The sequence below is a fragment of the Cebidichthys violaceus genome, unplaced genomic scaffold, assembly GCF_023349555.1.
Source record: "Cebidichthys violaceus isolate CVI_PGR_0920_01 unplaced genomic scaffold, fCebVio1.0.p SCAF_38, whole genome shotgun sequence".
NCBI classification, from domain to species: Eukaryota; Metazoa; Chordata; class Actinopteri; order Perciformes; family Stichaeidae; genus Cebidichthys; species Cebidichthys violaceus.
Genome location: NW_027176572.1, coordinates 689160 through 714744, shown reverse-complemented (window position 1 = coordinate 714744; position 25585 = coordinate 689160). Strand labels below are relative to the sequence as shown.

General features: G+C 40.3%; 4 protein-coding genes across 5 annotated transcripts; all 4 read right to left on the bottom strand.

Moving 5' to 3' along the window:
- Positions 1-41: 41 nt before the first annotated feature.
- Positions 42-8569, bottom strand: stard3nl (STARD3 N-terminal like). Its single transcript, XM_068726236.1, has 9 exons — positions 8438-8569; positions 5826-6191; positions 3735-3812; positions 3116-3193; positions 2845-2898; positions 2429-2546; positions 1765-1863; positions 851-918; positions 42-752 (listed from the first exon to the last, which is right to left on the bottom strand). The coding sequence occupies exons 2-8, from the start codon at positions 6027-6029 to the stop codon at positions 854-856; spliced, it is 696 nt and encodes a 231-aa protein (XP_068582337.1). The 5' UTR covers positions 6030-6191; positions 8438-8569; the 3' UTR covers positions 42-752; positions 851-853.
- Positions 8570-8898: 329 nt separating this feature from the next.
- Positions 8899-11090, bottom strand: LOC137884401 (tripartite motif-containing protein 16-like). The gene has a single exon (XM_068726191.1). It carries the CDS (start codon positions 11088-11090, stop codon positions 9420-9422), a length of 1671 nt encoding a protein of 556 aa, XP_068582292.1. The 3' UTR covers positions 8899-9419.
- Positions 11091-13821: 2731 nt separating this feature from the next.
- LOC137884409 (tripartite motif-containing protein 16-like) lies at positions 13822-19705 on the bottom strand. 2 transcript variants are annotated; one of them, XM_068726200.1, is made up of 2 exons: positions 19587-19705; positions 13822-18871 (listed from the first exon to the last, which is right to left on the bottom strand). In XM_068726200.1, exon 2 carries the CDS (start codon positions 18710-18712, stop codon positions 17042-17044), a length of 1671 nt encoding a protein of 556 aa, XP_068582301.1. In that variant the 5' UTR covers positions 18713-18871; positions 19587-19705; the 3' UTR covers positions 13822-17041. The 2 variants fall into 2 exon arrangements, with proteins under 2 accessions (XP_068582301.1, XP_068582302.1); XM_068726201.1 differs by having other exon boundaries at positions 19592-19705.
- Positions 19706-22054: 2349 nt separating this feature from the next.
- LOC137884382 (tripartite motif-containing protein 16-like) lies at positions 22055-24417 on the bottom strand. The gene has a single exon (XM_068726167.1). The coding sequence runs from the start codon at positions 24306-24308 to the stop codon at positions 22638-22640; it is 1671 nt and encodes a 556-aa protein (XP_068582268.1). The 5' UTR covers positions 24309-24417; the 3' UTR covers positions 22055-22637.
- Between the last annotated feature and the right edge of the window lie 1168 nt (positions 24418-25585).

Genomic DNA, 25585 nt, shown 5'->3' with positions numbered 1-25585 from the left:
CAGGAGAACAATGGCGACAAAAACACACAAAAACAACCACACAAGATTTCACATTTTAATGATTCTGTTTTAGACAAGCGTTTCATAAAAACAAAACCACTCGGCTTGCAAGGCATGCATGAAGATATGTACATGTAATCTTTTTTGAACTCTTAATGAGCTCCGACTGCGTCTGATAGCAGCTTTGTGTGAGCAGTGAGCAGTTCATACCGAGCAGCTCAAACCTTCATGTGGAAGTGCTGGACACCAGCACCAGGTCAAACAATACTTTACTCTTTTCAAAGCCGATAGTCTTCCTAAAATATTCACATTGTGTGTTTTTCGTGCAAAGCTGCTTCTCTGTTGTTGTTTTTTTTTAAATCCTAGAAGCGGTCAAATATGTTTCTCAGTTATTAAGCGCAGTAGGTTTTAGATATTACGCCTCTGCGTGGTCCATGAGCTCAATACCGGCCGAAAAAGAATCCTTCTTTTTTAATGCAGAGACTATGGAGCGAGCTTACTTTCCTTTACAGCGACTTCAAACCCAAGTGTGTGAAAACCATCGGCAAATTAAAACACAACTGTAACTACAAGACATTCATTCCTTAGGGAAAGAAATAAACAGACACAGACTGGTGTCAGAAACAGCCGTGCATTCGTGGGGATGGATATACAAAAACTTAAATAAAGACAGAAATGGCTGAATGTGTAAGGCAGAATTGTCCCTCAGTAGCACAAGAGGAGCAGGAGAAAATACTTCAGAAGTGGAGATCCTGAGGAGAACAAAAAACAAAAGAAAATGATCAAAATGCGGTTCATGATTTGGGTGAAGATATCAACTGTATCGTGAACACGACGTGTCGCTGCGTACCTGTTAGATCACCTGCTGAATGAGCCCTTTCTCTGGATCATGTTTATCATCCAGTTCCTCATCAGAGTCTGAACAAGAGACACAAACTAATCAGTGGGAAGATAAAACACGGCACACTTAGGTAGCCAGCTGTCACAATGAGTCATAGTGTGTTTAAAAAAGTAAGAAAATGTCATGTTATGTTAAAAAAAAAAAGTCATGGTATAGTATGTCGGGAAAAAGTCCCAATAAAGTCATATGATGTCCAAAAAGTACTGAAAAAGTCATAGTATAGTAAGTTGAATGAAATCATGAAAAGAGTTACAGTAATGTCTGTCAAAATGAGTCATAGTATGTCTAAAAAAAATCATGACAAGTCAAGAAACCTATGTTGTAAAAAGTCATGAAAATGTCTTAGTAGAGCATTTCTCAAAAAGTCAGTATAGTATGTTGGAAAAAGGTAAAAAATAAAAGTCAAAAAAGTACTAAAAAAATTATACAGTATGTCGAAAAAAGTGATACAATTTTATTAGTATAGTATGCTAAAAGTCATAACATTGTATTAGTATAGTATGCTAAAAGTCATAAAAAAAGTCAAAATATTTTATGTCCAAAAAAGTCATAGTATAACATTTCTAAAAAAGTTACGTTACAGTTGGTTGAAATGAGTTACATAATATCATAGACTGTCCAAAAAGTCTCAGTCCTCTGTCACCGTCTCTCTCTGCCGGTCACGTCATCATTTAGTTTTTATTCGTTGAAATAAACGTCATACATTTTTCATAGTTTTTTCGTGGATGGAATTGACGTCTCAAAATCTCAAAACCTGAACAAGTAAAATAAAAATCTCTGCATCGCACTGAGCTTGTGAATTGTTAAGAAAATGATTTTCGGTGAGTGTGAGATATTTCGGGGGCTGATGGGAGTCCACAGACCTGCCACAGACTCTGGTGGAGAGTAGAACTGTCCGTCAGATAAAGGACCCGGACACATGAGAGGAGCTCGCTCTGTGGCGTCCATGATGGACTGATATCCTGAAACACAAGAAGGAGGAGGAGGACACATGAAGGGAGCAGCAACAGCAGTGATCGACCCTTGGCTAAGCTCCGCCCCCTGCTGCTGCTGCTGCTACCGCAAGCTGTCAAGAGATAACAATGGAGCCCACACTGTCACTAACTGCACTCCCTGAAGAAATATTATCAGATTTTTGGGGAAAGAAAAGTGAAAGACAGATGAATCTACAATATGTGTTTCAATGAGGATGTTAAAGAGATTCATCGGTGAAAACAGGTTTAAAAGATAGAAGTTAAAGTGTAAAAGAAAAACCAACACTTCACCTGGTGATCGAGACAGAAGACAATGAAAGGAAGGAACTCGAGGAATAATCTTTGAGGTACTAATACTTTTCTGCTACTCCACTACATTTTAAAACAGTATTTTTAATTGCAGGACTTTTACATGTAACGAGTAGTGAAGAGTATTTAAAAAACAAACACGTATTGGTACTTTAGTTCAAGTAAAGAATACTCTAAATACTTCTTCTCCTGGATATTAGCAGTAGTAGCAGTAGTAGTAGTGAGAGGTGTGACTGTGACTCACTGTTTTCGTCCTCGGCCTCCTGAGGCAGAACCTTGAAGTCGAGCAGCCATGTTTCTATCCAGGCCAACACGAAGGAGATGATGGGCAGCAGGTACCCAAAGGCCCCCTGAGACAGCAGCTGCGCGCGCACACACACACACACACACACACACACACACACACACACACACACACACACACACACACACACACAAAAGAGTGTTTAGTACATTACTTTGTTTTTTATCTATATTACTGAGGACATTGCATCAGGAGTGTAGTTCTGACAATGAGCAGCAGGTGGAGCAGCGAGAGAGCAGCCAGACGTACGGACCTCTGATCAGAAACACGTATTGATCACAATAATGACATCATGGTCCTAAAAAGAAAACATAGAAATGAGTCTTTTTGATTAGAATGGATCATGTGACTCTTACCTTTGATAAAATGACTTTAACAATCAAGAACACGCAGCAGACTGCAGTCGAGATCTGAGAAACAGAGGAGACGTGCATCAGTGGCAGGTATAGGAACGTGAACACAACATTCAGGTAAACAACAACAACGACAACAAAACACACTCATCCTCAAACAAAAGTGACTTTGATTGAAGCTCATAGACAGAACGAGTGCTTCCTCTCAGCAGCGCCCTCTGCTGGCACAAGTACAGAACTACGGCATCACGGTCTCTAAATAAAGAAAACTCACTGCGATGGCCCACCAGTGACGAAGCTGACAGACGGCGTAGGCCAGGATGAGGATGGCAAACCGGAAAACCGCCAGGAGCTGAGGGAGGAGAGGGACGAGAGGGAGGAGAGAGGAAAGGAGGAAGTAAACATTTAGGGAATGAATGAAGAAAGAGGAACCAATAATAACACCAAAGAAATGGAGAAAGAGGACGTATAATAAAGATAAGAGAAACAATGAATCATTTAAATATGCTCTTCTGATAGAGCCCCTCAAAGCACAAAGTATGCATGATGCATATTAGAATCTAAATATAATAAATCAGGTTCTCAATCGGCTTTTATCAAAGTACGTCTAACAAGATAGACCTCCTCATGCTTCTCCCTTTGAATAAAATAACATAGCCTAATATTTTTACTCTTAGTTATGTAAATGTATTAGACATATGTGCGGATTTCATGGATTTGTTGGATTATAATCTAATCTATAAAAAACATTAAATAGTAAAAAGAAAAATGAATATTATTTGTTAAGCTATGAAGTCTTTTGTGAAATGTTAATGTCTGCATATCGTGTCCGTCTCTTTATGAGAAAATAAATAGATAAAACAATGAATAGATAAAAAAAAGGAAGAACGTACAAAGATGTCGAAGAAGGAGGCGTGGTAGTCGTAGTGCAGGACTTCTTTATCCAGCTGCTTCTGAATGCCACCGTTCACCTGTTAAAACACAAACTACTGATGAGAACACTGTGAACACACACACACACACACACACACACACACACACACACACACACACACACACACTCATAATAATACTTTAATATTAATAAACATGATTTGAATTCTGCACTAAATCTCAAGTAGATTTCACTGATGAACTGTTTAAGTAGCTCGTGTCTCTTTATGTTGTCGTATTAGTTAAGACTTATATATATATATAATTTTTTTAAATATATATATTTAAAAATATATATATGTATTTTTATATACATGTATTTTAACATATATATTTTATATTATATACAAAAAATATAAACATTATAATATATATATATATATATATATATATGTTACAATATACTAAATAATATTTAATATAATTATATATATATAAATATATATATAAAGAATATATATAAATACAAAAATACATATGTGTATTCATATTATTAGCTACAGGAGACTGTAAACTAAAGGGGAGCTTTCATAAGGGCCACTCTGTTGTTTGAGGGTCTATTTTTCTGCCACTAATCAGAGTCACAGCTTTCCAGCAGCAGGAAGAATCACGTGATCCCTGCAGGTTCACCTTTTATCTCATCAAGTGTATTAACTTTTCATTTCAGTGTAAAGTTCTCTACTTCAGGAGAGGAGGCTGCTATAAAACGCTGCCGGACACTCTGGGCGCCTAAAAAACAGATCCAAAAGGAAGTGAAAACTGTAGGACGTGTTTGACTGGATCTGGTTTGTTCAGCTGCCTCGTTGGCTCCACTGCTATCGTCGGTATGAATGCAATGAAGTGTTGGACAGGAAGGGCCACTTGTTTTTGAAACTGTCATTGTTTTGCGGTGGAATTTCCCCGCCCAGCAATGACCTATTATGTGTTTATCTTCAGTTTGATTCTCATCCAGGGACTCAATAAAACTCTGAGGCTCTAATGACAGCTCTCACTAAAATACAGAGCTGTCAACCAACAGAGAAGTACAATTATTACACTAGATAACTAAGGTTAATATCTTCTTCAATATGTTAGTGGGTCCACCACTTTAAGTCCAGACAGACACATCCAAGATAGTATTGGATGACTTGCTATAAAGGTGTGTGGGACTGCAACTAACAATCATCTTCTATATTGATTTAAGGAACTACAAGGAACATTCATTTGTGTTGATTTGGGCACAAAAAGTGGTGATGTTCCTGAGCACCAGAGTCCCTTTAGAAAACCTCTCATCTTACTGCAGCTGGGTCTGACAGTCTGCCCAGCCTTGCATATCGTATTGCTGGGCCCGCTGGAGGGAAGGGAGGGACAGAAGAACCAGAACCAGGACTGAGCGGAGCAGACCGTCAGACTGACCCTGCTGCAGAAAAAAGAGTTTTCCAAAAAAGGACTCTGGTGCTCGGACCACTTTTGAACACAAATAACTGGATTACTTGTCGTCTCACGCTGGATTGAGATTTTTGTTGCATTGTTTACAAAGCGTAACGTTACAGTTAAAAGAGAAAGTTCTGCAAACTTAGCAAAAAAAAAAAAAAGGGAGCAGGAAACCCCTTTGAGTCGAGCAGGTCAGAGAGACGACAGTTATACAGACAGTGTGAGTGTGAGTGTGAGTGTGAGTGTGAGTGTGTGTGTGTGTGTGTGTGTGTGTGTGTGTGTGTTGAAACTGGAGCGTTCTGGGAATGTGTGCCGCAGTAAAAATCACTTCCTCCTTCGGGGGCTCAGAAGTTTTATAAGTCCACGAGCTCGATTCATTTCTCCAGCAGCACCTGACCTGGTTTCTGTTTCGTCCTTGACACAATTCAAACAAAGACGTCTGACCATAAGAAGCCACGACTGTGTGTGCAGCCGAGGCTGCATCTGAGGGTTAGGATTGGATAACGTGCTAACGATGGTCAGCTGACCTGTTGTGTGAAAACGATAGCACAAAGCAAAACTGATGGCAACATAAAACAGCCCAAAAGCGATCCATGTTGCGTCCGCACTCGTGAATCAAACAAACACAACGGTCTTACGTTGAGCTCTATGATCCAGAGCAGAGTGATGAACAGGAAGTCAAAGGTGACGAAGAGGCAGAAGGTCCTCCTCACGTCCGAGATGCACTTCTTCTGCCCGGCGTCGTACGACTCCACCCTCGCGCAGATGGCCGTGCTGTTGATGGAGCCCACCCTCCTGCCGGTCAGCCGGGAATCGGCGCTGCTGCTGCATCGGCTGTCCATCTCTGGTCACGCACCAGCACCAGCACCACCACCACCACCACCGCCGCCGCCGCCCTGAGCCGGGCCAGCGCCGCCCACCGGTCAACAGAAGGCGGAGTCAGGGGGAGGCCTGGTTTTAGTGGATGTGGACTCGCTCTGTGGAGGTTAACTTCATCACTGTGTCTGCAGGGAGGAAGGATGGAGCAGGAGGTCAGACGTGAGGATTCATCCTCTGTACACTGAAGATCGTGAGACGTCCGGAGCAACGAGCGATGCTGAACAAACATCAAAGAACAAAACACGGCTCTTCTGCTTTATTCCCTCGTTCTGTTATAAAACTGATGTGTCGCATGACAATGATAACAGTGTTATCATTGTGCTCTGACCTTTGGTCATATCCCGTTATGATGTCTTTGTTTCAGGAAGTGGAACTAATTGCTTTTCTGCTCTCACTGTACGTCTCTGACACAGACGAGCTCAGAGATCAGCTCATTGTTCTCTGAGCTCGTTATAACCGGGTTGCGTCTCATGATTTCATATCTTAAAGGCTACTTAAGTGGAAAAATGACTTTTTAAAAATCACAAAATATATCCGTTTACAGCGTCTCATGATCTTAAATCCATCGCAAAAACTTGTCAAAAGCAGTAGAATCATTTTTTTTTTTTAATATTAAAATGTAATATATTATGTGAACACCGAACTGAGAGCTGCATTTAAGTGGACAGCGTCAATGTGATCTACGAAGACTGAGCAAAGTTACAGCTCACATCCAAACGGTCATCCTTGACATTTGTGTTAAAGTGTCATAATTTGCACATAAAGTTTTGAGTTATGGACGAAACGTTTTTTTTTGTGTGAGGTCACAGTGTCCGTGATCTTTGACCACCAAAATATGACGGTATTATATCGTCATATAACACAACGGAGAAAACAGGACGTCGCAGAACATGAAAGAATGTTGAAGACGGTGAAAGCTGACAGAGCCTTTAACATCCTCACACACAAGAAGACGAGAGGTTGAAAATATGCAGCACGGACGCTGCCTTCAGCCTTTTAGCAAACATACTGTAACTCAGACAAGTGAAAACAAATACTGTAATATCACGTGAAAGTACAACTCTCCTCCAGCTTCCTCTTTTCATGCCACAAGACTTATATAAACGCCACAAAACTTGATTTGACCGTTTTTTTTAGGGAAGTATTTCAAAGACAAAACAAAAGAAGAATTTAACTTAATGTTTCATTTCATTACTCAAGTACAGTTCAGCTGTATTTATAACAGACATCTCAGACAAGAGAGGATACTTATACATGTACATGTACATGTACATGTACACACACACACACACACACACACACACACACACACACACACACACACACACAAAACCAGTCCTCCCAGTTCAGAGACAGCATGAGGAACTTCTTAAAGACTAAATCAGATAATTAAACTAAACGTGAGGTCAATTAGAAACGATGTCCTCATTTACCTGTGAGTGAGTTTTAGTTTTATTAAACTGTAAAACGTGGCTCTGAGTGTGTCTCTTGGTCACAAAAACAAAATACAAATCTTAACCGTCAGTGTTGCAAATTCTGATATATTGATATCAGATATGTTTTTACGCTAATTTGATAAAAATAAGAAATATGAATTCTACATTACAACATATATTATTGTAGTAGTAGCAGTTGTGGTATTAGTAGCAGTTTTTTTTTTAATGATTCATTATATATTTTGTGGTATATTGTTGTACTGTACATTATAATATAGCATACATCCATATACATCCCACCTTATATATTATATTTATTATACATAGTGATTTGTTGGAGTTTCCTGTACTTGTATTTACAGACAGGATGTTACTAAAGGAGAAACTCCATCAGACTGAAGACTACATCCACACTACTACTACCAGATGATGAGTACATAGAAGAACACTAGAAGGTATTAGCACGAAATGGAAATACTAAAATAAAGCACAAGTACCTTAATATTTGATGTACTACTTGTGTGCATGTACTTACTACTAACGTCTTATTAAATCTGCACTGGACGCAATTTCTCTGCATCACTTTAGCAACTTGAAATTTCAGATTTTAAGAAAAAAAAACTGCAGCAGGAAACGCGAAGAGCCTGAGACAGAGAGGAGGTCAACAACAACAACAACAACAACAACAGCACCACTGTGGGTCATTAGCATATGTTTGAGCCCACTAGCCCGACGTACAAGCACAATAATGACACAACAAAAGTGAAATATGAGGACAAGAACCGACCAGCTGCACCAAGGATGACATAATGAAGAGCAGAGGTGTTTACCAGCGGCTAGTGTAACGTTAACGTAGCAACTAAGCTAGCTCGTTAGCTTCAAGTCACGTCTTCGAAACGGTTGTTTTTATAAAAGTATCCATGTCGTGTCCTTACCGGTCAAAGTCGCTCCTTTAACGGGTTTAAATTATACCGAACGAGCCGTCGAGAGGTTTCAACTTCGACGCAGCAGACGAGTCATCTGTTTCCTCTTCTGTGAGCTCCGACCGGAAGTTAGTAGCGGGAATATGATGAGGGGAAAAAAAAGAAACACACGGACGCAAAGGACTCTGGGAAGAGAAGTCTATAGATGGTCCAACGGCTTCTGGGTCCACCTGGTGGTCATGTTGGAGATCAGTAGCTTTTGACAGGATATTATTTATTTATGTATTTATTATTCATGTAATTAGTGGCCTCATGTTATGAATACAATGTTGCAACAAGCACTCTAAACACTTTTTAGTTTAAGTTTCAGGAGGAAAACTGACTCAGTTATTCTCTCATATTAGTTTCATATTCTCTCCATCAGCTTTGTGTGAAACCCTGGAACGAAGACAAGAAGAAAATACTTTGTTCATGTTTGTTTATTCATCATGTAAACATTCAGTTTGTTCACACATCCCATCAGTAAAGTCTGTTCAATGACTCTTGATCAACGATACATTTATTCACAAATGAACACAAAGAGAACTAAATATCTCTGATAAATGAAGGTCTGCTGTTTTCTCTCTTAAGATTTATGCAGTGGAAGAGAAACAACAAAATAAAAGCATCAATACAAATATTCATCAGACATTTAGAGCTCAGAGAAGTTTAAATGTTCATGCAGAGAAATGTCAGTTCAGGTAAACAAACATCATCATGAGCAGTGAGAGCCTCCATGACTGAACAGAACCAGGAAGGAGCTCCATCTAAAGAAACTCAAACATTTACAGAACAACTCATGACAAGATGTCAAAGTACCGCCCACAATGTTTGACTGACAGCTGATCTCTGTGCAGTGAAGAAACGCCACAACAATCAGCTGTCAGCAACAAACATGGAGACAAAATGAGTTGAAGAGTTCAAACACAGAGTTCAACCCTGAAAGGACTTCTGTCTATTTCAGTTTACACAACTCAGCAGAGTCTCCAAAATTAAAAGGACAAAGTCCAGCATAGAGAGGCTGAGTGAATGCGGTCTGGACTCTGTGGAGGAGAGTCATGGTTTCAGAGACGCTGTAGAAAGACAGAATACCTGCTCTGTGATCCAGGTACACTCCTACTCTGGAGGACCGGGGATCTGAGATGGGAGTATCTGTTGACTTGTACCGAAAGTTATAACTGTTTTCGTCACATGTTAATGCCCAAGATTTGTCATTCCATCCAAATTCACATCTACTGAAATCACATTTTCTGCTGATATTCTTGTAAGCGACTGCTACAAAAACTCCTCCTCTCCACTCCACCTCCCAGTAACAACGTCCAGTCAGACTCTCTCTACTCAGGACCTGCTCACATCCAGTGAATCTGTCTGGATGACTAGAATAAGACTGATGTTGACTCATTAATGTTGCTTTTCTGTTTCCATCAGATAATAACAGACGTGTGTGTGCTGTGTTTGGATCCAGTGTGATTTCACGTGAATATTTTAAGAACTCAGCTCTGGTCTTGGGCTCTGATTGTGACAGTAAAACATTCACTTCAGTCACCGTCAGTGAGATGTTTGTCCACTTGTCTCTCAGAACGTCCTGTAGTTCATCTCTGACTTCTGACACAGCCTCTGTCACGTCCTCAAAGTAGCTCAGAGGACGAATCCTGATGCTGGATGAGTCTGTAGACTCACTGAGTGGTGACAGTGAGGGGTAGTTGTGTAGAAACTGGTTGTGATCCTCTGTGTGTGAGAGCTTCTTCAGCTCAGTGTCGTTCCTCTTCAGCTCAGAGATCTCCTGCTCCAGCTTCTCCTGTAGCTCTTTGACTCGACTCACTTCAGTTCTCTGCTGGGATCTGACCTGCTGCTTCACATCAGAACTTCTTTTCTCCATGAGACGGATCAGCTCAGTGAAGATCTTCTCATTGTCCTCCACTGCTTTATCAGCAGAGACATTGATGTTCTCCACCTCCTGTTGAAGCAGCTTCACGTCTTTCTCTCTGTCCTGGATTCTCTGCTGGATGTTTAGTCGACTCACCTCCAGCTCTCTCTGCCTCTCAGTCCTTTCTGCTGCAGCTGAGACTGTGTCGTGGCCTTTATGTTCATCCATTAAGCAGAGATAACAGATACACTGCTGATCAGTACGGCAGAAGATCTTCATCACGTCATCGTGACGAGAGCAGATGTTCTCCTGGAGCTTCTTGGAGGGGTCCACCAGCTTGTGTTTCTTTAATTGAGCTACATCATAATGAGGCTGAAGGTGATTCTCACAATAAGAGACCAGACACATCAGACAGGACTTGAAGGCTTTCAGTTTCCTCCCAGTGCAGACATCACAGGCCACATCTTCAGGTCCAGCATAGCAGTGATCAGCAGGAGCAGCTTGGAGTCCAGTCTTCTTCAGTTGCTCCACTAAATCTGCTAACATGGTGTTTTTCACCAGGTCAGGTCTCGGTCTGAAGGTCTGTCTACACTGAGGACAGCTGTGGAGTTTCTTCTTCTCCTCTTCATCCCAGTGGGTTTTAATACAGTTCCTGCAGTAGCTGTGTCCACAGGGAATAGTCACCGGATCCTTCAGTAGATCCAGACAGATGGAACAAGAGAAGGTCTCCCGGTCCAGATGAACTCCTTTCTGAGCCATTTTCTTCTCCTCATGTGAGAGTTTCACTCAACAGAAACAGAAGTCTGTGCTTTGAGCAAAAGTCAAACTGTTCTTTTTGTCCCGTTAGAGCTGCTGCTTCTTCACGTGCTCCTTTTCACTGAACTCCTACACTTGCATGTCGGTGAAAAGGAGGAGGAGTGAAGCACGACGTTACACCATTGGTCGGTCGAGTTGCGGTTTGTTTACTCTCCCTGCAAAGCTCGAGCACAGAAAGCAGAATCAGAGTAGTGGAGCAATGCTTTGTTGTTATATATGTTTTAAAACGTATAATGTTGTTATATAGATTGTTGTTATTAGGGTATAGAATTAAACTCTGAAACTATGAACTATACATACTTGGTCCAGAGGGTAAACTTTTTAAAGTAGCAAGTGTTGGACTTCAGAGAAGAAATAAACTGTGAAGTTGTGTATAATGTAGGTTTCTCTTTGTCCTATAAGCCTCTTCATAACTTTATATCCACTGAAGGGCATCCTAGATGGCACTTCATCATGTTTAATAAACAATAGAGTCCAGCTAGAGTTTTGCAGTGTTGTCTAATATTGATCTTCTTGTTTGATGTGGCATTTTTTCTATTCAAAACAATCCCTTTTTGTTAATGTATCATATGTTTACATTTTGTGATAAAGTGGGCTCATCAAACCTGCAGTAGAACACATTATATATATATATATATATAATGTGTGTGTGTATATATATATATATATATATATATATATATATATAATGTGTGTGTATATATATATATATATATATATATATATATATATATAATACAAATGTGAATATGAAGCATGTAGCACAATCATGGGTCAGAACCAGAGCAGCTTACTGACTGTTGATTCCTGTCTGACTACAATGAAGGAAAAGTCAGAACAAACATTCACTAAACTGCCACTGGGAGGCGATAGAGTTCCACTGAAACTCCACCGATGTGGAGAAACGTGTGTTCACACTCCTTTTTTCTTTCTGTGTAGGCCTATTTGTGTGTCAGATGTAAACAGTGATGACTGAAGATGATTATCTGCTCTGATTTTTTTATTTTCTGTGTATCAGATTGAAATTAACAACTGTAATCCTGTTTCACATATAGATGTTTTATTGATTAATTCTGTGGCATTCATTTAAAGATTTACTTCCCACAATTCTGGGGTTTGATTTCCAGTGATGGAAAAAATATTCAGATCTTTTAATCACGTCAAAGTATCCATAATGATGAAAAACACTCAATGGCAACAAAAACCTCTGCATTCAAAGTCCTTCAAGTTAAAAGACAACATTGCGACCAATGAAAACTGATTATTGCCAAATTATTTCATACAAAAGATGAAACAGGGCTGTACAGATATCTACCACTGAGGACATTCTCTTGATATTGTGTCTGAAATTTATTGTGGAGTGTTAATTAAAGGGAGGATTTTAAAGTAAAGTGTTCAACATGTAGATTCTGATAATTTTTGATTCTATATCCTGATTGTCATATAAATTAATAAAATAAAACTGTAAAATAAAACAATAGCATCTGAAAAAGAAGAGGAAACATACACAAGCCAACAAAAGTTTTATATAAACCCCATAATGGATAAATATTATTTTTTAAATACACAAATATTTAAATACAAACCTTGGTTCACAGTTAAGTTCAGACAGCTGAGGTTGAACACAGAATAATCATTCAGGAGGACAAAGACAGGTTTAAAGAATCAAAGTACAGGTTGAGCAAGACGGTGAGAGAAACCAAACGACTGTACTCTGAGAAACTCCAACAGCAGTTCTCAGTGAACGACTCTGCTTCTGTCTGAAAAGGTCTCTGATTGATCACCAGCTGCAAACCTAAAGCTCCTCACTCCACTAATGACTTGCACATGTTGAATGACCTGAATGAATCCTGCTGTGTTTGTGAAAGACAAAGGGACAGTCCTGACAACAACGAGGACACTCTCCACCCTGGACAGGGATGTTAACAGGCTGTTCAAGAGAAGCCACTTTAGACTACCTGTTCAGCAGCAAACAGATGCTAATGCAGAAGGACAAGAATGAACCAAATCAGCTGATTCTGCAGTTTGTTGATTGCTATGAAGTGATGAATCTCTAGTATTGATATACTTTACTTTTTTTCTCATGTAAAATTTGGATCCTTTTATTGTCGATATTAAAATATCACCTTGAAATAAAATCTCTAAACGTTCTGTAGGTGGAAACATTAGAATGAGTCCAAAGACTTCTGTAAAACATTGATGATTTTATATGAAATAAAGGAGCCAAACTAAAGTAGAACCTCCAGTCAGTGAGTATCATACGTCAAACAACCACTAATAAAGGAATTAATTCAAGTTAAATTATGAAATCCTACAATGTCTGTAAAGGTAACTATGTGGTTTGTTATCGAAGCAAACTTGGCCAGGTCTCTAGAAATGCTACAAAAACTTTGTAGGAAGTATTTTATTCTTCAGCATCATATAAGTCTGAATGTCAGGAATGAACTGAAATTACATGGAATATTAAATATAACTGGTAAGATTACAGTGAAGCCCCAGATGAGACGGAGTAAGAATTATGAATTAAATATTCAAACAAAGACTCACACTTTGAGCTTTTACCCTCAGGGAGATGTTATAGACTTGTAAGAGACACCAAACATGTGTACAGCAAGTTCTTTTTCTGACTGATGTAATTAAAATGCTGAATACAAAGATGACTCAGGATTCCACAAACATTTTCTCCTGCATTTATTAACTTTGAACGTTTTTCTTTGCGTTGATACTTTGTCCCTGCTGCTTGTCTTCGTTGATTGTCCTCTAATGAACGACTTGCACATGTCCAATGACCTGAATGAATCCTGCTGTGGTTTGTGAAAGACAAAGGGACAGTCCTGACAACAACGAGGACACTCTCCATCCTGGAGAGGGACGTTAACAGGCTGTTCAAGAGAAACCACTTTAGACTACCTGTTCAGCAGCAAACAGATGCTAATGCAGAAGGACAAGAATGAACCAAATCAGCTGATTCTGCAGTTTGTTGTTGATCGATATGAAGTGATGAATCTCTAGTATTGATATACTTTACTTTTTCATATTTAATCAAGCATCTTTTAATTTCTTAACAGCTAATGAAGACATGACACTAAAACTTTATATTTAAGTATTTAAGTATTTAAGTATTTAAGTTTCACTGATGGTTGGAAAGAAAACTGTTGATATTAAAATATCATCTTGAAATAAAATCTTCAAATATTCAGTAGGTGGAAACATTTTGTTGACTAAACCTAAGCTCATGTAGGGATTTTAAGCCCAAACATCACGGTTTCTCTTAAACCTCACTAAGTGCTTTTGTTGCCTAAACCTAACATTTGTTTTGTTGCATAACGTCGTCCTGACAGACAGAAAAACATTGCGGTGGAGGCACAAAAATATATTTCAATTTAAAATACATTAGTTTGAATGTCGTGCTGAGCGACTACAAACAAAAGAAAGAGATACACAGAGATTCCATCTACTTGGGATATTTCTTGCTATTTTCGAGTTAGTAAGCAAAATGTTGAAATGGTGTTTAAGAATCTAGTGGAAAGCATTTTGTTTTTCATCATGGTCATGAGAAGAGGGAATCTGAATGTGAGGAATGAACTGAAGCCTCAGATAAGACAGAGTGAGACATAGGAATTAAATATAAGTGCAAAGATTTCCAGATTATATGTGTTCCCTCTTACTTTTATACCCACATGTTAAGTTTTATCTCTCAGGGAGGAGAATGCATGCCAACATATTTTCCCTGTGATATTTCAGTTTTACTGTTTTGTAAATCATGCCATTTGTTGATACTGTTCTTTGTAATTTGTCTTTATTAATTGTCTTGTAATGTTTTTAACAATATGTGATGAAGCTGAAGACATTTCTTTTCACAATGTAACTAACTAAGATGGAAAGAGTACTTGAATATTATGCTCAAGCAAAATAACTTGTGTAAATATGTACTTGGTAAACTTTAGTATTATTATTATAACTGTTACTGCTACATTTTTAAAAGTACATATCGTCACCTTGTTAAAATAATCGCCTACGTCATTTTTTGACAAAAATGTTTTTTTTGCTTAGATCAACTCCTTATGATAGTGCCCACCTCTGGTAAATGCGATTCTACACCTTTAGTATAATGGCCTATGTCAAGAGTGAGACTTAGGCCATTTTATTTTGCCTAAGTCAAAAGACATTGTGACTTAGGCAATTGTACGAGCTTGTCAAGATGGCGGCTGCTTCAAGGAGGAGAAAAATCTACCAAGCCACTGAAGTTATTTCCATGATTCAAAGCTTATCCCCTGTTGGAAAGTGATGAGGTTTACTATAATATAAGCTAGGCTATAAATACGGCATAGTTATTTAGTCTTTTTAGTCAGCATTTTAGTCAGCAAAATAGCTAGCTAAATGAAGCTACCTAAAGCTAGCTTAATGATGTGCATGGACTAAGCTATTTTGCTTAGATATTTTGAACCAAGAGTGGAAAGTGGAATTCCAGTTTTTGTCTCATTTTTTCCACATTACAAGATTTAATTAAGAGAGATTTGAATACTGTATTACAATCTAACAGCTTGAAATGATTTGTATAACTAATTACAAAGGATGTACTTTTTTAATGTTTTGTTTTAAATGTATTTAATCAGAATGTCACTTGAACATAATATTAGTAATCATATCACCATTTGACTGGTAATATAGTATGCCTGTTGTGCAGTGTCTGCACACAATGCAATGAATGTTTTGCAGAATGATCACCCATTTGTGACTGTATACCTCAAAGAGTTAAAATGTTTTTCCTTTATGGTAGGAGATGCGCTAAACAATTCAGACACCGATCAGGCCTCATCCGATGAAAATTACATTGAGAGCGTTGTTGAAGAAATGAAGCAGCATGTACCAGGCCAAGACTGTGTTTCTTCAGTTTAGCAGTGAAGGCAAGGTTAATTTCAAGCTGTCCTTCTCAGAGGACTCTGTGTGGGAGGCACTGCCACAGAGGGTACAGGTGCCAAATGAGCCAATAGCATGGATAAGAATGTTCCCATGTGCTCTGCCAATCAAGGAGAGAAAGTTCCAGGACCTCCAGTCAATGAAACACGTCATGCCTGTTGAGTGTCATCACTTCTTTGACAATTTGCCACATTAATAGGCATCAGTCAAGAACCCAGCAAAGTAGAGCTGGAAGGAGAAGTGAGGAAATGCACATGCCTCCTCAGCATTATGTTAAGTTAGTGAGTTTGTTATGCTTTATTGTTGAGAGAATTAAAGGTGTTAAATTGCTTAAGTCACAGGCATGTTCAAAAATTTGCCTAAGTCATTTTTTTTCTCATGTTACAAAAATTACATACATTGTTATTAGTATGTTAATAGTGATATGTTGTCATAACCTTGTTGAGTAAAATAATTAAAAAATATCATATATTGAACATATGGCTCAGTTTTTTGTGTTTCCTGAAAAGAAAATGACGTAGGCGATTATTTTAACAAGGTGACGATATTAAAACACATGTTAAATAACATAAATCAAATAAACTGAACTTTCTTTTAGAATCTGAAAAAGTCAAAACTCCAGCAACACTTATAGTTTATAAAACAGCTTTCCTGTCAGACCAATGTGTTTCGGCTTTTGGCCTTCATCAGGGCCATCACGAAATACATTAAAAACTACATTTTAATGGTGTAGGCATGAAGGAGAAGAAAATCCAAATAGGTAAAAATATATGAGACAACCAATCATTTACATCCACACACATATCAGCCAACAACTCATGACAAGATGTCAAAGTACCGCCCACAATGTTTGAGTGACAGCTGATCTCTGTGCAGTGAAGAAACGCCACAACAATCAGCTGTCAGCAACAAACATGGAGACAAAATGAGTTGAAGAGTTCAAACACAGAGTTTAACCCTGAAAGGACTTCTGTCTATTTCAGTTTACACAACTCAGCAGAGGATCCACTATCAAAACAAAGTCCAGCATAGAGAGGCTGAGTGAATGCGGTCTGGACTCTGTGGAGGAGAGTCATGGTTTCAGAGACGCTGTAGAAGGACAGAATACCTGCTCTGTGATCCAGGTACACTCCTACTCTGGAGGACTGAGGACCAGAGACGGGAGTTTGGACATTGTTGTACTCAAAGTTATAACCGTTTTTGTCACATCTTAATGCCCAAGATTTGTCATTCCATCCAAATACACATTCACTCTTTCCCCCTTTTCTGCTGATAATCTTGTAAGCGACTGCTACATCAACTCCTCCTCCTCTCCACTCCACCTCCCAGTAACAACGTCCAGTCAGACTCTCTCTACTCAGGACCTGCAAACATTCAGTGAATCTGTCTGGGTGACGAGAATAAGACTGATGTTTTCTTATTAATGTTGCTTTTCTCTGTCCATCAGATAATAACAGACGTTTGTTTGCTGTGTTTGAATTTAGTGTGATTTCACGTGAATATTTTAAAAATCCAGCTCTGATCTTGGGCTCTGATTCTGACGGGAAAACATTCACTTCAGTCACCGTCAGTGAGATGTTTATCCATTTGTCTTTCAGAACTTCCTGTAGTTTATCTCTGACTTCTGACACAGCCGCTGTCACGTCCTTAAAGTAGCTCAGAGGACGGATCCTGATGCTGGATGAGTAGGTAGACTCACTGAGTGGTGACAGTGAGGGGTAGTTGTGTAGAAACTGGTTGTGATCCTCTGTGTGTGAGAGCTTCTTCAGCTCAGCGTTGTTCCTCTTCAGCTCAGAGATCTCCTGCTCCAGCTTCTCCTGAAGCTCTTTGACTTGACTCACTTCAGTTCTCTGCTGGGATCTGACCTTCTGCTTCACATCAGACCTTTTTTCCTCCATGAGACGGATCAGCTCAGTGAAGACCTTTTCATTGTCCTCCACTGCTTTATCAGCAGAGAGATTGATGTTCTCCACCTCCTGTTGAAGCAGCTTCACATCTTTCTCTCTGTCCTGGATTCTTTTCTGGATGTTTAGTTGACTCACCTCCAGCTCTCTCTGCCTCTCAGTCCTTTCTGCTGCAGCTGAGACTGTGTCGTGGCCTTTATGTTCCTCCATTAAGCAGAGATAACAGATACACTGCTGATCAGTACGACAGAAGATCTCCATCACCTCATTGTGACGAGAGCAGATGTTCTCCTGGAGCTTGTTGGAGGGGTCTACCAGCTTGTGTTTCTTTAATTGAGCTACATCATAATGAGGCTGAAGGTGTTTCTCACAGTAAGAGACCAGACAGACCAGACAGGACTTGAAGGCTTTCAGTTTCCTACCAGTGCAGACATCACAGGACACATCTTCAGGTCCAGCATAGCAGTGATCAGCAGGAGCAGCTTGGAGTCCAGTCTTCTTCAGTTGCTCCACTAAATCTGCTAACATGGTGTTTTTCAGCAGGACAGGCGTCCGTCTGAAGGTCTGTCTACAATGAGGACAGCTGTGGGGTTTCTTCTTCTCCTTTTCATCCCAGTGGGTTTTAATACAGTTCATGCAGTAGCTGTGTCCACAGGGAATAGTCACCGGATCCTTCAGTAGATCCAGACAGATGGAACAAGAGATGGTCTCCTGGTCCAGATGAACTCCTTTCTGAGCCATTTTCTCCTCTCAGTGACAAGATCGTCTGAGTTTCACTTCCTCAGAATCGACTCTACTTTGAGCTCTGATCTGAACAACATGTGTCTCTGCAGTGAATGGAGTCTGTCAGCTGCTGCACTTCACCACCATGTTGGTTACACCCGTCTTCAGAGTGTAGATCTGAAGGGGAGGGAACAAGGAAACACGTGAACAGAGTGGAGCTGGCTGTGTGAGAGCAGCAGGAGGAGGGAGGGGTGATCAAGCGTTGCTTCATTCCAGGAAGAGGAGCAGCTCTTTGTTTCCTCTTTAAAATGGAGCCTCAGTTAAAAGCTGCTCCCCGTCTGAAAACACTGACGTTTCTACTTCTTCAATACTTCTTGGCTCCTCAGCTCATTGTCTCACATATTTAATGATCTACTCTGAAGCATTCATGAGGAAACATTGAAACAGAACACCACTCTGAACCTGAGCTGCATTTCAAGCTGCAGATGGATTTAAACTAGAATCATCAAACAAGTTATTTACTAGTAGAAATACTACAGAGTTATACTGCCTTATGTCTCTATTTTTACAAACCAATCAATCGATTAATGGAGAAAATAATCAGCAGATTAATCCATAACGACAATAATCATTAGTTAATAGTTCAACCTGAGCTCCAGCTCAACCGACTACAACAGTAAAATCCTGCTTTTACATGAATGCATGAATAACACTACTCTAATGATAGAATATATAATAGTACAGTCACAGTCTGAATACTTTAACTACAGTTTACTGATTATTACTGACACACTTTTACAGAGTATTTCTACCGTAGAGTATTAGTACTCTTACTGTAACAGAGTATTTCTACTGTAGAGTATTAGTACTTTTACTGTTAAAACAAACTCACATTACAGTTTAGTGATGCAGCGTTTCAGTGGATTGTAAGACAAGAAGTCCAATGTCCAGTCGAGATTTGTGCTTCAGGTTGATTTTACTGGAGATCAAAGAGAACAACGTTCCTCGTTCAGTCTCTCTCGTGTTCTGATATGAAAACATGTCTGCTCCTGTTGCATCATGGGACACTGACACACCTTCTACCTTTATCCCTCCACATGAAGAAGAGCCTGCTGCTCAGTGCCCCTAGTGTCAACAACAAGAACTACACAAATAACAAATAATCAAACTGATCAAATATCTACAACATTACTTTTAATGTAACAGAGTATTTTCACAGTGTGGCATTAGTATTTTTTACTGTAAAGAAGTATTTTCTACTTTTAATGTAATGGAGTAATTTAAGATTGTGGCATTAGTACTTTTACTGTAACAGAGTAATACACTGTGTGGTACTAGTACACTTACTGTAACATAGTAATTTATAATTGTGGTATTAGTACTTTTAAGAGGCGGTAACCCTCAAACACCGTGGTGGACAACGGTGGTCAGGGAAGCCGTCCGACTGAAGAAAGAGGCCTTCCGGAATATGTTATCCCGGAGGACTCCTGAGGCAGTTGCAAGGTACCGACAGACCCGAAGGGCTACAGCCGCTGCCGTGAAGGAGGCAAAGCAGCGGATGTGGGAGGAGTTCGGAGTAGCCATGGAGAAGGACTTTCGGTTGGCACCAAGGTGTTTCTGGAAAACCATCCGGAACCTCAGGAGGGGGAAACATCCAAGCTGTATACAGTAAGGATGGGACTCTGTTGACTTCAACTGAGGGGGTAATCGGGCGGTGGAAGGAGCACTTTGAGGAACTCCTGAATCCAACTAATACGCCCTCTACTGTAGAGGCAGAGCTGGAGGCTGATGGGGGAGCATCACCAATTGCCCCAGGGATTGATGAGATCCTTCCAGAAATGCTGAAGGCACTGGGTGTGGAGGGGCTGTCTTGGATGACACGTCTCTTCAACATTGTGTGGAGGTCTGGGACGGTGCCTAGGGAGTGGCAGACCGGGGTGGTGGTTCCCCTGTTCAAAAAGGGGGACCAGAGGGTGTGTGCCAATTATCGCGCATGGTGTGGTCCAAACCATAGACTGTATGTAAGAAGTGGACGTAGTCATCATTACATCACCCATTGGTTTGTGGACTGATGTTTTGAAGACTTGAGTTTGGCGTTTTGTCCGTCGCCATCTTGGCGTATTTGACTCAGGAATCAGGCAGCAAAAGCAAAAGAGCAACAAACAGACGTTGAGTCATTGGAACAAGAACAAGACAGGAACATGTTCACAAGGCTGCACTGAGAGACGGAGACAATGTGACACAATGAGAGTCAACAGTCCACTATCTCTACTGAGTAACAGGGAGCAGCTGAGCTGACAGGTAACTAGGTCACATGTAGAGGTGGAAAGAAACAATGAGCTCGTTTGAGACGAACCGGTCCTGATCAGAATCCATCACTGCACAATGCATGCCTGCACTTCAACACATGCTGGTTACACCCATCTTCAGAATGTAGATCTAAATAAGGAACAAGGAAATAAGGACAGACTGGAGCTTGCTGGCTCAGTCCCAGTGTCCCCCCTAAGGCCTCAAACCCTGAACCCTCAAGGACTCACTGAGGTCACCTGTTAAATGGTGGAGTGTGAGAGACTGTGAGGCCTTGAAATGGTGGAAATAAAGATGGAACAGCACTTTGCTGCAAAATATTGCGTTACCATGACAATGTCAAAAAATATGTTGAATTGTGGGTATTTATTTAATATTTTTTACTCCCTGATTTGAACGTCTTCCAGGCTCTTTCCTCACAAGATGAGGTCATTTCAAATAATATATTTACGTGTTTCTTTTAAAACAGCTTCAGTAACAGAATGAAATGTTTGAGGAATAAACCTGTGTAATATAACTTCTGATTTCATGTGTTTTCATGTTCCATCTTCAACCCTTAATGTGTCTGAGTAAATGTCATTTACCAGGCTGAACACATGTTTATCTTCCACTGGTAACCCCGTGTTCAACGTCACATTGATATGAACTGTGTGTGTGTGTGGGGGGGGCGTCCTCAAAACAAGACACAAAAAACCAACAGCAGCACAATCTGTGAAACAAAAGGATGCACTTCCACATCTAGTGACTCTACTTCTGTTCATATTAAAGAAACAGTAAACGCTCCAGAGAATTCACTTTTTGTCTCACAGGAGTTTGACAGAATTACATTTCTAGTTTTAATTCATAATCTGCTTAAAAACATGGTATAAAAATATGCAGACAGACTGCTTGAACCTCCACTACATCCCTGGTTACCAGGATGAAGGCGCCCTCTTGTGTTGAGTGACGTTCACTGCAGGAAGACAAACTTCAAACAACATTGAGGTTGTGGGTTAAAGTTTCTCTGACTTCTTGAATTATGATTAAACAAACATGGATTCATTTCATTTTTCATAAGTTTTTTTATTGGAGAAAGGACAGTATTTTCATGTAAGATTCACTTCATCCATACAATCAGTCAGATTGATCAGAATCTCATGGATGTAAAACAGATGAATGAGTTAGCTCCTTATTGATTATGATGTATAACAGCTCACAGGTCCACCAAACAAATCAATATAAATGCAGTTATAGATTTATTTACAAATGTACAAAGAGGTGAGAACAAAACAGCAAACGCATCAATTCAAAGATCGATCAAACTTTTAAAAAAAGTTTAGGTTTTAACCCAAAGAAACGTCAAAACAGTTACAGAACAATTAAACGTGATGTTTGATCGACAGCTGATTTAAATGACTCCTGTCTTTGAGTTTAGACTTTGACTGAACAGAACCAGGAAGGAGCTCCACCTAAAGAAACTCAAACATTTATAGAACAACTCATGACAAGATGTCAAAGTACCGCCCACAATGTTTGACTGACAGCTGATCTCTGAGCAGTGAAGAAACGCCACAACAATCAGCTGTCAGCAACAAACATGGAGACAAAATGAGTTCAAGAGTTCAAACACGGAGTTCAACCCTGAAAGGACTTCTGTCTATTTCACTTTACACAACTCAGCAGTGGTTCCACTATAAAAACGAAGTCCAGCATAGAGAGGCTGAGTGAATGCGGTCTGGACTCTGTGGAGGAGAGTCATGGTTTCAGAGACGCTGTAGAAGGACAGAATACCTGCACTGTGATCCAGGTACACTCCTACTCTGGAGGTCTGAGCACCTGAGACGGGAGTTTGGACTCTGTTGTACCGAAAGTTATAACTGATTTTGTTACATCTTAATGCCCAAGATTTGTCATTCCAACCAAATCTATTTTCACCCCAGTTTTCTTTTCTGCTGATATCCTTGTATGCAACTGCTACATAAACTCCTCCTCCTCTCCACTCCACCTCCCAGTAACAACGTCCAGTCAGACTCTCTCTACTCAGGACCTGAAATTTTCCAGTGAATCTGTCTGGGTGACGAGAATAAAACTGTTGTTCTCTCATTAATGTAGCTTTCTTGTTTCCATCAGATAATAACAGACTTGTGTTTGCTGTGTTTGGATCCAGTGTGATTTCATGTGAATATTTTAAGAACTCAGCTCTGGTCTTGGGCTCTGGTTGTGACAGTAAAACATCCACTTCAGTCACCATCAGTGAGATGTTTGTCCATTTGTCTCTCAGAACGTCCTGTAGTTCATCTCTGACTTCTGACACAGCCTCTGTCACGTCCTCAAAGTAGCTCAGAGGACGGATCCTAATGCTGGATGAGTCTGTAGACTCACTGAGTGGTGACAGTGAGGGGTAGTTGTGTAGAAACTGGTTGTGATCCTCTGTGTGTGAGAGCTTCTTCAGCTCAGCGTCGTTCCTCTTCAGCTCAGTGATCTCCTGCTCCAGCTTCTCCTGAAGCTCTTTGACTCGACTCACTTCAGTTCTCTGCTGGGATCTGACTTTCTGCTTCACATCAGAGCTTCTTTTCTCCATGAGACGGATCAGCTCAGTGAAGATCTTCTCATTGTCCTCCACTGCTTTATCAGCAGAGAGATTGATGTTCTCCACCTCCTGTTGAAGCAGCTTCACATCTTTCTCTCTGTCCTGGATTCTCTGCTGGATGTTTAGTCGACTCACCTCCAGCTCTCTCTGCCTCTCAGTCCTTTCTGCTGCAGCTGAGACTATGTCGTGGCCTTTGTGTTCCTCCACAGAGCAGAGATAACAGATACACTGCTGATCAGTACGACAGAAAATCTTCATCACCTCATCATGACGAGAGCAGATGTTCTCCTGGAGCTTGTTGGAGGGGCCCACCAGCTTGTGTTTCTCATAGGCAGGGGATTCAAAATGAGGCTGGAGGTGGTTCTCACAAAAAGAGATCACACATTGCAGACAGGACTTGAAGGCTTTCAGTTTCCTACCAGTGCAGAAATCACAGGACACATCTTCAGGTCCAGCATAGCAGTGATCAGCAGGAGCAGCTTGGAGTCCAGTCTTCTTCAGTTGCTCCACTAAATCTGCTAACATGGTGTTTTTCACCAGGACAGGCCTCGGTGTGAAGGTCTGTCTACACTGAGGACAGCTGTGGAGTTTCTTCTCCTCCTCTTCATCCCAGTGGGTTTTAATACAGTTCATGCAGTAGCTGTGTCCACAGGGAATAGTCACCGGATCCTTCAGTAGATCCAGACAGATGGAACAAGAGAAGGTCTCCTGGTCCAGCTGAACTCCTTTCTGAGCCATTTTCTCCTCTCAGTGACAACGACTGTCTGAGTTTCACTTCCTCAGAATCGACTCTACTTTGATCTCTGATCTGAACAGCATGTGTCTCTGCAGTGAATGGAGTCTGTCAGCTGCTGCACTTCACCACCATGTTGGTTTCAGTTGTCTTAAAACTGTAGATCTGAAGGGGAGGGAACAAGGAAACACAGACAGAGTGGAGCTCTCTTTGTTTGAGAGCAGGAAGAAGAGGGAGGGGTTATCAAGCGTTGCTTCATTCCAGGAAGAGGAGCAGTTTGAGAGAGAGACTGTGTTTAACATTTGTTTACAATAGAGTTATTTTCTCTGTTTTAGAAGGTAATCTTAAACACTCAAGCCTAAAAGGCTGCAACAGGTGAAGTATTTCACTCAGGAATTAGGCAGCAAAAGCAAAGGAGCAACAAAGAGACGTTGAGTCATTGGAACAAGAACAAGACAGGAACATGTTCACAAGGCTGCACTGAGAGACAGAGTCAATGTGACACAATGAGAGTCAACAGTCCATTATCTCTCCTGAGGCTAATGAGTAACAGGGAGCAGCTGAGCTGACAGGTAACTAGGTCACATGTAGAGGTGGAAAGAAACAATGAGCTCGTTTGAGACGAACCGGTCCTGATCAGAATCCATCGCTGCACAATGCATGCTGGTTATATTTGTGCCCGACTTGATCCCGACTTGCTCTGACGTCACAAAACACGTGGTCGACGATGCCATCATGAAATCGAGGCAGCCACCATCTGTAGGACCCTATGCATGATGGGAAACGCCTGGCTGTCTCCAGATCTAAGAGCTGATTGGCTCTTAGTTTTGACAACAAACACCACGTTGTGTAGAAAATCCTATTTTTTTGTGTAATTGTAATATTTAAAGATAGATTGAAGGATATTTGTCTCATGTTGTGCAATGAAGGTTTAATCTAAAATCATATCTTATGTAGTTGATGATAATGTAAGTTATTTATATAAAACCGAGCAGACGTAAAAAGAACTACGGATAGATTACAATGCTACCATCCTTTTTGCTCAAAGTACAAAACTTAAGTAGAGTTTAAAGATACTTGTACTAAACCTTTCGTTTTCTGCTACTTGTACTCCATTATTTTAGAGATAATGTTCTACTTTGTATTCCACTGTAGTTACTTTTGAGATCAAGATTTTACACGACAAACACAAACACACTGCTGAGGATTAAAGCGCTGGTTTCAAACCTTTTCGTCTCTTAAAAGAACTCAGTTGGGGCTCGTCTTCATGTTCCAGATGTCC